Source organism: Alosa pseudoharengus, unplaced genomic scaffold (genome assembly GCF_046254945.1).
Source record: "Alosa pseudoharengus isolate Yale_2024_CS ecotype anadromous, Long Island Sound unplaced genomic scaffold, YU_APseudo_1.1 YU_APseudo_1.1_scf_5, whole genome shotgun sequence".
Lineage (NCBI taxonomy): Eukaryota > Metazoa > Chordata > Actinopteri > Clupeiformes > Clupeidae > Alosa > Alosa pseudoharengus.
Genome location: NW_027468837.1, coordinates 9,200,208 through 9,215,472, shown reverse-complemented (window position 1 = coordinate 9,215,472; position 15,265 = coordinate 9,200,208). Strand labels below are relative to the sequence as shown.

General features: G+C 42.8%; 1 protein-coding gene across 1 annotated transcript in view; it reads right to left on the bottom strand.

Moving 5' to 3' along the window:
- cntn3b (contactin 3b) overlaps positions 1–14,558 on the bottom strand; it is a 50,850-nt gene extending 36,292 nt beyond the window's left edge. Inside the window, exons 1-2 of the mRNA XM_076268640.1 lie at positions 14,504–14,558; positions 11,934–12,069 (exon numbers count right to left, since the gene is read on the bottom strand). Coding sequence (XP_076124755.1) covers positions 11,934–12,069; positions 14,504–14,558 — 191 coding nt within the window. The remainder of the gene's footprint in view (positions 1–11,933; positions 12,070–14,503) is intronic.
- Between the last annotated feature and the right edge of the window lie 707 nt (positions 14,559–15,265).

Below are 15,265 nucleotides of genomic sequence, written 5' to 3'. Positions count from 1 at the left end.
AAGTGCATAACTCATGTCTGTTTGTAGCCGTACTGGTCAGTCTCGGGTCAATCACTTTGAAAAAGGAGAATTTCTCCTTTGAGGCCAAGGTGGCCAGACAGAAGAATAAATCAAGTGAATAAACACAATGAGAAAGCCTGCAACGTAGTGGCAATATTCCACTGGCAATATAATGAAAATATCATGGGCTCTCTCTCTCTCTCTTCCCTCTTCCTCCACCCACCACCACTCACCCACCCACCCCCCACCCCATTGCCACTGGGGTGTGTGTGCGTGTGTGTGTGTGGGGGAGGGGGGTGACAGACGGGCCGGGTAGGGGGGAGGCTGATGAGGGTAGCTGTGCCGCATTACGGAGCTTAACAGTGGAAGACAGCGAGCAGGCTGAGCTGATGGTGTGTGTGGCTCCGCTCCATACTGTCTGAAGCGCTGCACTGTCAAACACTTTGGCTGCTGCAGCCACCACCACCACCGCCATTGCTTCGCCCCGTAAGCCCCGCGCAGCCTGCCAGGGACACTCACCAGCTGCCGTCGCTGCCACCGCGGCGCCTCACTCCCTGCGCCGCAGACGGGAGATCGCATAACATCGCAGGGCTCCAGATTCTTCACGGGGGCACGGAGGCTGACTCTAAGGCGCTTGGGCTACAATGCTCTGACTATTTCTCCATTTCGAGACAAATATTTCAATGCCAAATTCAAATATTTGTGTCATGTACAAATCAGTCACCATACATGCATGTGTCACCATACATGCATGCTGTGTGTGGGGGGGTGTGTGTGTGTGTGTGTGTGTGTGAGAGAGAGAGAGAGAAATCGTCCTTAAAAACCTTGAAAACCAGCTTGAAACCTGGCACAGTCTTATGCCCACGCCAATCATTGTCAGGCTCGAGATGCTACCAGTGGTTTCCAACAATGTGCCCCCTGGAAATGGCAAGCACTACAGTGGGTCATAGACTAATGTCTCAGCTAATTAATGTTGAATAAAAACTCATCAGTGTTTGACATTACATGGCACGACTACTAACAATTATAAAATGCCAACCTTTCTGAATGAGCAGCATTGTCTTCCCAAGACACTAGCTTCAGCTAATAAACAAAGGCTCTGAGAGGAACAATGCAACATTAACACCGTGATGATATTATCTTAATGATAGCACAGCAGTCCTCCCTGCTTGAATTTCTTCATTTAGTGTTTTTTGTGCCTCTGGTCCTCACAGCCTCCAGATCGTATCTATATTCCGCCACTCAAGCCCTCCATACTCAGGTCAATCCATACACACCTAGCACCTTTTTGTGTCCGATTCCAAGAGAGCCCGCAGTAGCTCTCTCTGTCACCTGACTGTATGTGTTGGTATCCTGCATCTTGTTGTGGTCTATATTGTTGATTGGCTGCAGGAAGCGCAGTGAAGTTTTCGTGTCTTTTCTCTGCGTACGTGTAATGTTTTGGCACTCTATAAGTGAAATTACTGATCTCAAGTAGAGCCTCTGGCGCAAGCCAATTGTGTGTTGCTATTGAATCCTGCATCGTGAATTAGTAATTAGGCTTTGTTGTCCATGTTGAAAGCCCCAACCAATAGCACAAGGGATTTCACATATTTTCTGTGTATTGCTACAATAACTGTCCCTGCCCAGGTTAGGTTATGCATTCACTTGTGTTTGTGTGTGCAACACCTTGTGCTGCTGAAACGAGACAAAGAGGTGTCGGGAGCCAGCCCAGGTAGAGAGAGTAATCAGACCAAACAGCAACGTGTAAGGACCATCAGTCCCAGCATCATTACAGAAGGCAAAAATTACATCATTACAGAACAGCTAACATCCTCAAACCTAACACAGCAAAACCCCCAGCATCATTACAGAACAGCTAACATCCTCAAACCTAACACAGCAAATCCCCCAGCATCATTACAGAACAGCTAACATCCTCAAACCTAACACAGCAAATCCCCCAGCATCATTACAGAACAGCTAACATCCTCAAACCTAACACAGCAAATCCCCCAGCATCATTACAGAACAGCTAACATCCTCAAACCTAACACAGCAAAACCCCCAGCATCATTACAGAACAGCTAACATCCTCAAACCTAACACAGCAAAACCCCCAGCATCATTACAGAACAGCTAACATCCTCAAACCGATCACAACAAGACCCCCTGCCATCGTGCCTCATCATCATATCATTAGAATCATCACCTGCCTTGTGACAGCACCGACAACATTTTACTAAAATATTCCAAGCTAGGCCTGCTGATAACCAAGTGGCAAAAAAACTGGAGACTTAAAACACACACACACACACACACACACACACACACACACACACACACACACACACACACACACACTGCTCAGCTCACTCCAATGATGTATTTATGAGAGCAGCATTCCCTGTGTTTTGGTTGGAGGGGCCCTCTGACACTTGTTGCTCCCAAGATCTAATGAGGCCAAAAAACCCTCTGATGGTGTTTGTTTATTTAATGCTGCTGCTGTTGAATATTTTATTCATTTTGGAGTACTTTGGTCATCTACACCATGTTCTAGCTCTCTGTGTGCTAAACTGCACGGAGGAACCCTGATGAGTTGGAGCACAGTATGATTAAATATGTATTGATTAAACATAGATTAAACATATAGGGCTGAAATGCTTAAATTTACTGGTAAGGATATTTTGATTTTACTTCTGTAATTGCCAAGATGCAACTGAATTGGCTATCCTCTAATAGGCCTAGTTTCTTTTTTTTAATGAAAACTTTGAATTAAACTACCATGTTCAATTCAAACTCTTTCACTGGGTTGGTTCCTACATGTGAGTAACTGGCTTGGAACCCTGCACAACTGTATACTAGACTTATATTAAGTAATATAAGCATTATTTAGCATTCTGAAAAATGCTATATAAAAAGTTTGGTAAAGGAAGTTGTTTGCTTCTTTGTATAACTTAAAACTTTTGGACGGGAGGCTTAGGAGTTGTGCGGCAAGCCAATGAACTATCCACAACAAATCTGTTTCTTGCCTTGCAAATACTGTGTCTGACAGCATGTAGAGGTCAGCAGACAATGACCACTGGCAAGGATCTTGCTGTTTCTCTTTTGACCGGTCTCCTGCGGTCGATCAGGAGCCAGAGCCCAAACTCAGCTGAACCCTGGCCGACCTTGAGGCGCACATCAATTTTGCATGAGGCCCCCCTTCATCAAAAGGAGACCGGGGGCGAAGAGGAGAACAGCAGTGCAACATCTCAGCATGCATCCGGCCGTCTCACCTGCTGTCCCCTGGAGCCCTGCCCTGCCCTGCCGATGACCACACACACACAGCACTGAGGCCCACATGTGCGATGACCACACACCTATATAAGTATAAGTAGTATATATACTCTTTTGATCCCGTGAGGGAAATTTGGTCTCTGCATTCATCCCAATCAGTGAATTAGTGAAACACACTGAGCACATAGTGAACACACAGTGAGTTGAAGAACACACTAATCCCGGCGCAGTGAGCTGCCTGCAACAACAGCAGCGCTCGGGGAGCAGTGAGGGGTTAGGTGCCTTGCTCAAGGGCACTTCAGCCGTTCCTACTGATAGATAGATAGATAGATAGATAGATAGATAGATAGATAGATACTTTATTGATCCCCAGGGGAAATTCAAGGTCTCAGTAGCATACAGACATCACACACACATTCACTAACAGCAGAAAAAAGTAATTAAAAGTATATAATATAAAAAAACACAACTAAGCAATAAGGACAGTAGAAGATAAATATACTAAAATACAAATTATACTAAATGACACTTAATCTAAATCAATTCTAAAAACAGTATCCACATAGTGGGTGATTAATCAAGAGGCACTTGCAACGACTGAGGCAGGGACTGAGCCTGTGATTCTCTATGTAATAATGAGGTAAGGTAAGGTGCTCTATGTGAGTGAGTGTCATGGTGATGGTGCAAATGAGGAAGTCCAACAGTGCAACAGTGAAAGAATAAAGTCTAGAGACCAGCATAAAATAAATATGGACATATCAGCGGGTAGGCAAGGTAATATAAAAAACTATATAAAAAACTATATATATATATATATATATATATATATATATATATATATTAAGAAAGGTATAAGTGTGGCCACAATTCGGCTGTGGCATTGAGGGAGGGGTTATGCATATGTGCTAATATAGCTCGCAAACAGTGAGGCAATAAGACAGTGGTAAAAAGTGGCTAGTGGACAGACAGTATCCAAACATGGAGGGGGTGAAGAGGCAGACAGACTATGCAGAGAAGTCTATCTCTCCTCTTCCCTTAAGTGAAGCATTGAACAGTTCAATGGCCCTGGGGACAAATGACTTCCTCAGTCTGTCTGTTGTGCAAGGCAGTGAGCGAAGTCTCCAGCTGATCAGGCTCTTCTGCTTTACAATAGTGCTGTGGAGTGGATGACACTCATTGTCCAAGATGTTGATCAGTTTGTTCAGGGTCCTTTTGTCAGATATTGGAGTGATGCACTCCAGTTCAGCTCCCACTACAGAGCCAGCTTTCCTTACCAGCCTGTCAAGTCGCCGCGCATCCTTCTTCTTTGTGCTTCCTCCCCAGCATACCACTGCATAGACAAGGACGCTGGCAACAACAGACTGGTAGAACATCCTGAGGAGCTTGCTGCACACATTTAAGGACCGCAGCCTCCTCAGGAAGTACAGCCTGCTCTGCCCTTTCTTGTAGAGTGCGTCAGTGTTGGCTGACCAGTAAAGTTTATCGTCCAGGTGGAGACCCAGATACTTGTAGGTGCTTACCACCTCCACATTGATCCCATCAATGGAGACTGGTAGCAGAGTGGGCTTAGACCTGCGGAAATCCACCACCATCTCCTTGGTCTTTGAAGTGTTGAGTTGAAGGTGATTGAGTTACTGGTCAGGGTTCGAACCGGCAACCCTCCGGTTACAAGTCCGAAGCGCTAACCAGTAGGCCACTGAGGCCCACGTGTGCAATACCCACTCATGTGGTGCATCCACAGCCCTTACACCTATATACAGTGGGGACAGAGAGCAATAACAGCATCAACTTCTACAGCCAACGACAGCAGTGTACATTTAATCATTACGATAAGCCATAAAATCTGAACAGTGAGCTGTCGCAACAAATCAATGCTGGCCATTACACAGAGCATGCACATTTACATGGCCAGATAGGAATCTAGCCATATGCTATGATGCAAAAGCAGCATTCATGAAAGCATTCATGCTTACGACCCAGTACTAAAGCCTATAGCCAGCCAACACAGCAGTAATTAGGGACTATACTGTCTCAATACAAAATGCAGTGCTTGGCATTATGTAGGCCTAATACCAACACATACACTTGGAAACATGTATGCAATTCAGTTGTCTTTAATTGGCATGGGAAATAGAAAAACAGTAGCCCCTTGGAATACTGTCATTATACACTGTACACACAATAAAAATGTATGCAAATATGTACAAATAGACTACCAAATACAACCTTAATAACGTTCCTTTTTTTGATTACTACATAAGACCTTGCTATACACAACACACAAACAGTCATAAACACAAATACTTTTCACGAATCCCTCTCATGCAACCATCCAACGCAGAGCTCTGAGCAACTATACATAAGCAATTCAGCATTCATCAATATTGATGACCACTCAAGGCCTCTGAAGAAGAGCACAGACACACACACACACACACACACACACACACACACACACACACACACACACACACACACACACACACACACCGCACAACCCTCTCAGTCATCATCAGCGGCACACCCAGACATCCCTCTCAACCTCTCCTCACATTCACATTTCCTCAAACAGACGAGATCTGTGAGTGCCTTGAACGAGGGCACCTCTGGGACGGCATTTGGCCACGATCCTGATATGCCTCACAGGGATTACAACAGGATTCCCTGCACAACACCGCGTCCCCCTTTTTCCTGATCTGGTTCACAACAGAGGCCGGGAAGAGAGAGAAGGTTGGGATGCTGCATGAAGGTCAGTGCCAAGGTCAAATGAGACTGGCACAAAAGAAGGTGCACTGTGGCGCGCAGAGGCAAAAAAGGTAAACATCATTTAAATACTGAGGGCACTTCCATGGGTTCCAAGGACAGACTTGAGGTGGAGGAGCCATTCATTATTTCAGTGACAGCATGCCTTCCGCGCATCCTGCGCCATGTTTAATGACCGAGGGTGTTAGAGAGAGAGACTGCTATTGCATTGAATTAGAAGATCATCATGGAGCTGACAATTCACATGCAAATGAAGACGCTTGGCCTCTGAAGACTAGTGAAGGCTAACAACAGCCTTCACTGATGTCAGGGCAAGGCCTTCTTCACTCACAGGCTGGTGACATAGCCCCTCATCTGCCTTCCACATGTATGAGATCATTTTACCTTTTTATTGGTTAGAATTATAAATCACACCTGCCTGCAATAGCTTACATTTACTACTCCATTATCCCAATTTTAATTAGGGAAGAACACTTCAATGCTCCATCAAGGCTTTTAGCACTGATCTGCAAACAGCCTTCATCTGCTTTCTTTTGTGCCCTTTGAGCAGTACAGCGGCTAATAGTTAGCTTACTGACTCTAGCGGCTGGGCCATAATGGTTGTAATCCTGGCCTTCGCTAATGTTACGGTTCTGGTCAGAACAGCTCAGACTCAGCAGGGCATTCACAGTTGCAGGGTTGGTTGGCTGGTTGGCTAAAAAGGCTATTTGGGGGTTACAGCATGTGTGATAACTGAAGACTGTGATGCTTCAATGGCCTTGTGTGGCAGGACTGCATGATATCATCCTGCCAGAGGCTTAAAGCATTGTTAAAAAAACAACCTCATCCTCATTGTCCTTCCTGAATGAATACAGCAGTCTCCTTTGCTGTGGAATACTGAATTTAAGAATCTATAGTAACTGTTACTTCCCTGAATCCCTGTGAAAAACTAAAAAAAGAAGACATGATTCATCACTGACTATTAATATTCCAGTTCACCTAATCATTTTGTGCAAAGTGAGCATTGAGGAAGGGCTGAAGTAAGGTGTTGAGCATGAGGTGGCATGAGGTTTAAAGCTGCAGTCGGCAAGTCTGGCAGACTGAAGGAAATGAGGCAACATTTTGAACGTTTACAACTCCCATCGAGTTTGTGCTTGTCAGTGACGTGTGCACAAACTGTGATTTACAGTTAGATCTCACGCTGATTGGACCAAAAGAACCGGGAGCGGTGGATTTTTGAAAAACAAATAACAGGCTCTAGGTGGAGGTAGAAGCGCAGGTTTTTTTTCTTCTAAAACCAGCTGATTTATGTTGTTCTGTCGGAGTATAGTGTCGGTTTCAGTGAATATGATAAAAAAAATCTTGCCGACTGCAGCTTTAAGAATAAAGTCTATTAAGCACTCCATGAAGCTGATCATTAAGCACTCCAAATGATTATGGTATTACCGGCACAAATTCCAAAACAACTTTTCAATAATCTCTATGCTACAACACTTCACACCAAATCTTACCATTGTCAAGAAAACAACTGAAAAATAAACATACCATCATACGACTACGAGAAAAAGTCTTACTACCACTCAAATCCATTACACTAAATACAATCTCTACACACCAAACCAAATAAACAGCCTCAGTGCTAATCATTAAGCAATCCATGCACATGTAATGACCATGATATACAGTAGGCTCCACACATACCCTTTGGTGCTCATCAACACACACAAACACATCAACACACAAAGCTCTCAATAAATAACAGCCCGTCTACTAATGTCCACCCCAGGCCAATCACCACACAAAGCTCCTCAGAGATCAGCATTCACAGCCCATTAGGATCGCAATTCCCTAATAACTACACAAGCTAAAACATCACATCTCTCTCCTCTAACACACTCCCACCCTCTCTCTGTTTCTCTCTCTTTATCTTCACACACACACACACACACACACACACACACACACACACACACACACAGCATCTCTCACTTTCTCTGATTTAGTCCATCTCCATCAAATTTCCGGTTTTACTCTGCTTCTTAATCACCAACACAGCCTTGCATTATTCAAGTTACTTGACTTTGAAAGACAACATTACCACGCCACATGGAGCCCACACACACACACACACATGCACACACACACACATACACACACACACACACACACACACATACACACATACACACACACACACACACACACACACACACACACACACCTCCTCCACGTCAAACACACCACAGAGGACTTTACACCCCACAAAGATTTCACATCACAGAATCACAGCACAGCCTACACATAAGCCTTCAACTCCCCATCACATCGTCTTGCTGTACGCATGTGTGTGTGTGCGTCGTCTACACATAGCCTTCAACTCCTTATCACATCATCTTGCTGTACGCATGTGTGTGTGCGTTGTCTGCCTGTGCCCACACACGGGCACATAGCAAAGCTGCCTCCTCTCAGGAGTACATCGTCAGGGAACCACACACCACCCCCACATACTGACCACAACACACAGAGTGCTTGGAGCAGTGTGAGACACACACACTCTCACACACACACTCTCACACACACACACACACACCAACACACATGTGAAAACCCGGTGGGAGCCAGCTGCCATTTGTATTACTGGCCTCTCAGCTCCTATACCGGAGGCTGGAGATCTGAGTAGAGTTAGACTTTTCAAGCTAAGCTACTTTAACAGAGCTTTTAGACGGGCACCTTGTGAAGGCCTCAGAAGGAGGCAGGGCTGGTCTGGTGCCATGCTCTGATTTCTCACCGGGATCCATTTTTAAAAAAAGAGGTAAATTGCCTGAGGTATCTTCAGGCTCCGCATGACACCTTTATGCTTTAATAGCAGACTGATAAAACTTTGACATCCCCCTGACAGAAAAAGTCACTTCTTCTTTTTTTCCCTCTCTCTCTCTCTCTCTCCCTTGATAGACAATTTTCGCTCATGATCCAGCTTCCCGTTTCACACTGTTTTACACTGAATAAATCAGGTTAGACAGGTAGGGTCTCGCGCCAAATACTCAAGGCCGTGCGGGTGCGTTAGTTTTAGGCAACGTAGTAGTCAGTCATGGAAGAAAACTCGCACACCATTGTTTGCCGTTGAAAAAATAAATAAAAGAAGTGTTTAATCCATCGACCACTGTGCTACCAAGTGAGGTGACAAACGTTTCGGTCCTCAGACCTTCATCAGTGCAAACCATATACAATGACGTGGCGCCTATTTGTAGTCTGCGTTTACTTGGTTGCAGCTCTGTCAATCACACTGAAGGAGCATCTGTCCAGTACAGCTCCTCCTACGGGTAGAAGAGACTCTATCTATTCCTAAAAATTTAAGATCTGACATGAAGTGGTTGGCTTCTGTGAAATGACGCGCAACTGGCGATTTAGGGTCCTGCCTGTTAATAGCACTGCGGTGTTCATTGAGCCTAACAGGCAGGACCCTAAATCGCCAGTTGCGCGTCATTTCACAGAAGCCAACCACTCCATGTCAGATCTTAAATTTTTAGGAATAGATAGAGTCTCTTCTACCCGTAGGAGGAGCTGTACTGGACAGATGCTCCTTCAGTGTGAAGCACGCTGGATTTACTACCTTAAAACGCTACATCCACATGGGTTAAATGACGACTTTGATTTGTCTTGTTTCCTTTGAGCTGGTTTATCTGAGAATGTTTAATCTGCTTACCATATATCCGTATATCCATCTATTGTTTAATATTCACTTGCTCATTGTTAATCTTGTTTTCTTATGTTTTTCTTGTTTCTCTATTTTGCATGTAAAATTCTTTTCATTTTATTTTTTGCAATAACTTGACTACTTTCTATGTCTAGGTCTACTGTAACGAAGAGCCTGAGGGCCTTCTTTTCCCATGTTTCTCTGAGTCTACACTTCAACCTACCTAGCTAGGGGTCAGGTTGATTGACAGAGCTGCAACCAAGTAGACGCAGACTACAAATAGGCGCCACGTCATTGTATATGGTTTGCACTGATGAAGGTCTGAGGACCGAAACGTTTGTCACCTCACTTGGTAGCACAGTGGTCGATGTATTAAACACTTCTTTTATTTATTTTTTCAACGGCAAACAATGGTGTGCGAGTTTTCTTCCATGACTGACTATTACACTGAATAAAAACATACTGCTGGGCCACATTTGATTTCAAAGCTAATTTATTTATGTGTGTTGTTATTTGTTCCGCTAATGCTATGTTTTTCAATATACATTACAGAATATAAATGAGAATTGCTGTGCTGCGGTGACATTTGCCTTAGTCTCTGCAGTGATTGCTCAGAGATTATTTTACCCATCTGGAAGGTGGACAGAAACTGTGTTTTTGAAATGCAACCGAATCCTAAATACAGTATTTGCTCAAGACTCTTCTAAGGCTGACATTTCCTTTCACTTGGCTTTTATATTTCCTTTCAGGAGAAGTTTCAGTCTAACAAATGGTATTTTCTCTCATTTGCACAGAAGAAGCTGTAATAAAGTTGCACACCTCCTGAAAAATCGAAATCAAAAGACAAATGCAACAGCAAACCATTTCCATTGCCATGGGCTACATTTAACTGCTATTTTTTGTTATTATATTATTATGTTTTTATAATGGTTTGTTAATGATGGGAAATCACAATGCCCCCCCCCCCCGCCATGTCTACATTTGTCAACCACTCAGTTAAAAAAACACTCATGGCAATTACAATTTGGCTGAAGTCATTTACAAAAAAGAAATGCCAATAAAAGGTAAGACAGTGCAGTCAAACAAAAACTCTTAAAGCCATTTAGGACCTAGCACCCCATGCAAGCAGTGTACATATTTGCCAGAGAGGATTTGGATGTGGTCTAATACTTTAATTAACTAGTATTCTGACATCCTGTTAGACGACTCTTTTCAGAGAGTGTGCCTGCTCTGGGTATATTCTTTAAAAGAATTTTTCGAACAGCAATATTCCCACCGTGACCACTTTCCGCCTTCAGTCAGAAGCCCTTCATATGTACGGTAAAAAATGTGTTTAATGTAATGATTTGCCTCATCTTTACATTGATCCTCTTCCATGGCAACGTGTGATGATCCTGCCTACTTGTCCAGAATCATGCTTTACACTCAGACACATTAAACAGAAATGTAAGCATGTAGTGGAATGTCACTCACAAGGTTACCGACTCTGTCGGCTGCTAGCTGTACCTTTAAATGCTGCTGACCCAAGCTATGAAACACAATCTACCAAAAAAAAAAAAAAGCAGCACAGACTGCTATTTTCTGACATGCACCCACCAGGGAATAACCACAGGGATATCTTGGAATCTTGACTACAAATTAGTCATTTAGGTCTCTTACTCTCTAAATCATTCTCTGCACATTGCTTCACGCACTAAGACAGCAATTTACAATCGGCATGACCTTATAAATTCTGCATTAAAATAACCAGAACTCCCACGACTGTTTAATGCAACAGAGAAATAAATCAGGCCAAGAGTATGCTGCTTCCAAGCATGCACTGCAGCCCTGCTAGCTTTCATCCCAAATCGTTGTTTAGTAAGCGCATTGTGTAGTTTAATAAAAGAAATGATCAACTTGATATAAACTAGAGCAGAACAATTTGCATTTGAATAGCTCACATTCTTCTCCCCAAGAAACATGACAATTGATGCACTGGATTAAATAGATAGGTAGATAACTAACTAACTAACTAACTAACTAAATAAATAAATAAATAAATAACGTTACTGAAATCCTGCTATAGATTACAGTAGGGACAACAAATTACTTTTTTCTTCAGGAAAAAAATCAATAGCAATCAGCACTATAGGGTTACATTTTTATCCTCTTGAGACCGGGAATGCAAATCAACTAAAACCATTAACTGCAGGCCAACAGCTTTGTGGGTTTCCCAGTGCCCCAAGCTGGGCAGGCTTACCTGTACTGCGGAGTTGGGTTCCCATCGGCCTGGCACTGCAGAGTGGCCTCCTGCTCGGGAGAGCTGATGGGTAGGATCAGGTCAGTGGGCTCCAGCTTCCAGCTAGGCCCTCGAAAAGCTACATCTTCTGCAGGAGCTGCGAACAGGGCGTTAGCTTGTGAGGCACAGATAATCAGTGGCATCTAAACAAAAGGAAATGGCTTTTGTGCTCCAGACAGTACGGTGTCACATACACAGCACAGTGTCTGTGGTTGTGGCTATAGATCGTGTTCTTCGTGTAAAAAAACAAAACAAGCTACCAAACAGAATCAACCATGAACATAAACTGACTGACTACTGGTTATTAGTGCAGTAAAGTACAGTACAGATAATCTATTGGTTATTAGTGCAAAAACAGTAAATATCATCTACTGGTTATTAGTGCAAAAAGTACAGTAAAGATAATCTACTGGTTATTAGTGCAACAAGTACAGTAAAGATAATTGCACAGATCTGAATACAGTTTTGGAAAAAATCAGAAAACCACTGCAAATTTTTCTGATGTCATCTTAAAGTTGCTGAGTGACATTCAAATGAGTTGACGGTCATATTCAAATTTACAGTGGTCTCTTAATTTTGAAGATGACCATCAACTCTGTCAACCTATCTACTGTAGACTAGGTTCCAGCAGAATTCTTCCTTATGGTGTCCAATGTTTTGATGAAACAGTCCAAATAACTCCAACATCTCAAATTTAAAGGCATTTGAAATGAAGCAGGTGTTCGATTGGTATCATACATACTTGTGGATAATTTTATGCAACGAAATACTGAGACATTATAATGGTAATGAATTATATTAGACCTTATAATGCATATTTTTTCACATTATCTCATCATATGTCATGATGCATTTCCAAAAATGGCAGAATACTCATGTGCACACTTAACACAGGAGGTCAAACTGAGATGAAGTGCGCTGTCCTGGAAAGCTTTAACCCAGGTTTGTTGTGCTTTACAAAACATTTTAAAAATACTTGATCCTTTACTTTCCTGCTTGTCTTTCTGTGCCTCATGTTACACATACTGTATGTGATCACAATTACTTTACATTTATACAGATATATTGAAAATGTATGTCCCACGACCCTAATATTTCCTGTATTGTATTAGCACATGTATATATTATCATGCTGACGGAGGCAAGACACTGAGGACGAAATATGTCATTTGGACCTTAGTTAGGACTATGCATGTGCAACTAGAGCTTGTAGTCTCAGGCCGATCTGACACGCTGCTTGTAGGGAGAATAAAGCCCAGTGAATCCTCTGTGTCCTCTTCTCTTCTGTAAAGATGCTTTTTAGATCATTTCCATGACATGTGTTTCTAAGTAGTGCAGCACAGGGTTGGAGAGGGGTTGTGACCTCGTAGATGGTCAGTGCTCGCCAGCATCTTTCATTTTCACACGGAAATGTGATTTGGAAATACTCAGTTTACTTTGTTTATTACTGGGCCAATGGGTGAGCTTTGTGGAGTGGTTCAAGGAATGACACCTGGCTAGGTCTAAAGATGTTTCAAAGCTAGCCCCCATGCCACACATGGACATCCTTGAGCAGACATTAAGCCAGTGAATTGCAGAAGTCTGTACAGGACACTGATCTGTTTTTTTTTTTTTTTGTTGAAGAAAGACGAAGATGAAGAAATGTTTTCAGCCAGAATTTGATTTATCCACTAGGACCACTCTGCCTGGCTCTGATAACCTAATCTCACATGCTCAGTTTTCACTAGGATACGATGCTATGGACTAATTTATTTGCTTTTCATTTGGTAGGGTGTTGGAAGTAGTTATGGGACTATCCCAAACAAGTTACCCATGAGGAGTCTTTGAACCACAAGAAACACAGTGAAAATTGTGCAAACTGCACACAAAGCTGGTGAGCTCTTACAGATAAAGCTAGACATGAATACCATTCATTCTCATGCCACTTTACAACAGAAGCAAAGCAGACAGGAGATGCATTCAACGTTATTCCTGCAATCACATCCGCTCTGCCTCTCCCTGCTGGCCTTCGAGGGCACCAACTGGGAGTGTCTTCAGGTGAATTGCATTAAGTGCATCCAAATATGCATCTGCACCATGTCACAGAAATGACTGATCGCCCTGACCCCCAACAATTAGGAAGGTCTCCTGTCTAATAATTGGATTTGGGTCACTGGTAACCGGCGGCTAACCCTTTTGTCTGAACTGAAATGATTTTCAATTGCCCACATGTCCTTCGCTGTGCAGGGCATGGACGTGAGTGACAGATAACTGACAATGGACAGATAGCATGAACCTGCACCAAAGGTCAGCCATTGGCCTAAACATCACACACACACACACACAGCAGCAGCAGCACAGAGGAGGAGGAGGATCATTTCATTTCATGTCAGCTAGTGCACAGCTACAGTATAGCACTGAAGAGAACAAAGGACAGTGCATCTAAGGGACCAATAAAACTCGGAATCAAGATATTGGAGACATAAATACTACAAAGCACCGGAGCACAACATCGGTTTACAATAAAATAAATCAGCAGTACAATATTTTACCTGCAAGGCAGCCAAAGATTGATAGCAGCACAAGTTGTTTCCATAGTAACATCATCTTCAGTTGCCAAGGGCAAATATGACTCTCATTCGACTGCTTGTGAATGGAATGCTTTCCCCTTGATTACAAAACACTTAATCTGTGGGATAAAGTAATTATAGAAATAATTAAAATCAGGCATCATGACAGACACATTATACTGACAATACTAGAATCATGACACTTTGCATACATGGTACCGATTCATGTAAAAATACACACAATTGTGCTGTGTTCATAGGCAAAGCACTGGCAAATTCAAGTTCCTGAGAATAAGCTTTCTTTACCATGCAAAACATTTCAGACTAAAAAGTGTACAACAAAGTTCAAAAGAATGACATACTGCTGCAGTGAGTCAATTTAGAAAATATAATTCAATTGCTCTTCAACAGTGGCAGACCGCATTACATGATCCTTCAAGATCAAATAGGACTTCCCAAATCAAACAGTGATATTTGGTGACAGAGCAGATACAGTTAATTATTATAGAACATCAGCACCCTTGCAATACACATCCCCAAGTCGCACTATCTACCTCAAATCTTTTTTATTGCTTAGCATTGCAAAACAACACCATGACAGTGGATTTCAGTATACGTTGAAGGCCATCTTCAGTTGACAATGCTGAAGAGGCTATTGAAGAGGTTGTTTAGATGGCAGTATAGAGAAATAAAGGAATTTTGAACAAGCACCACCATAGACCATGTGAAGAGACAGTCAGTGTC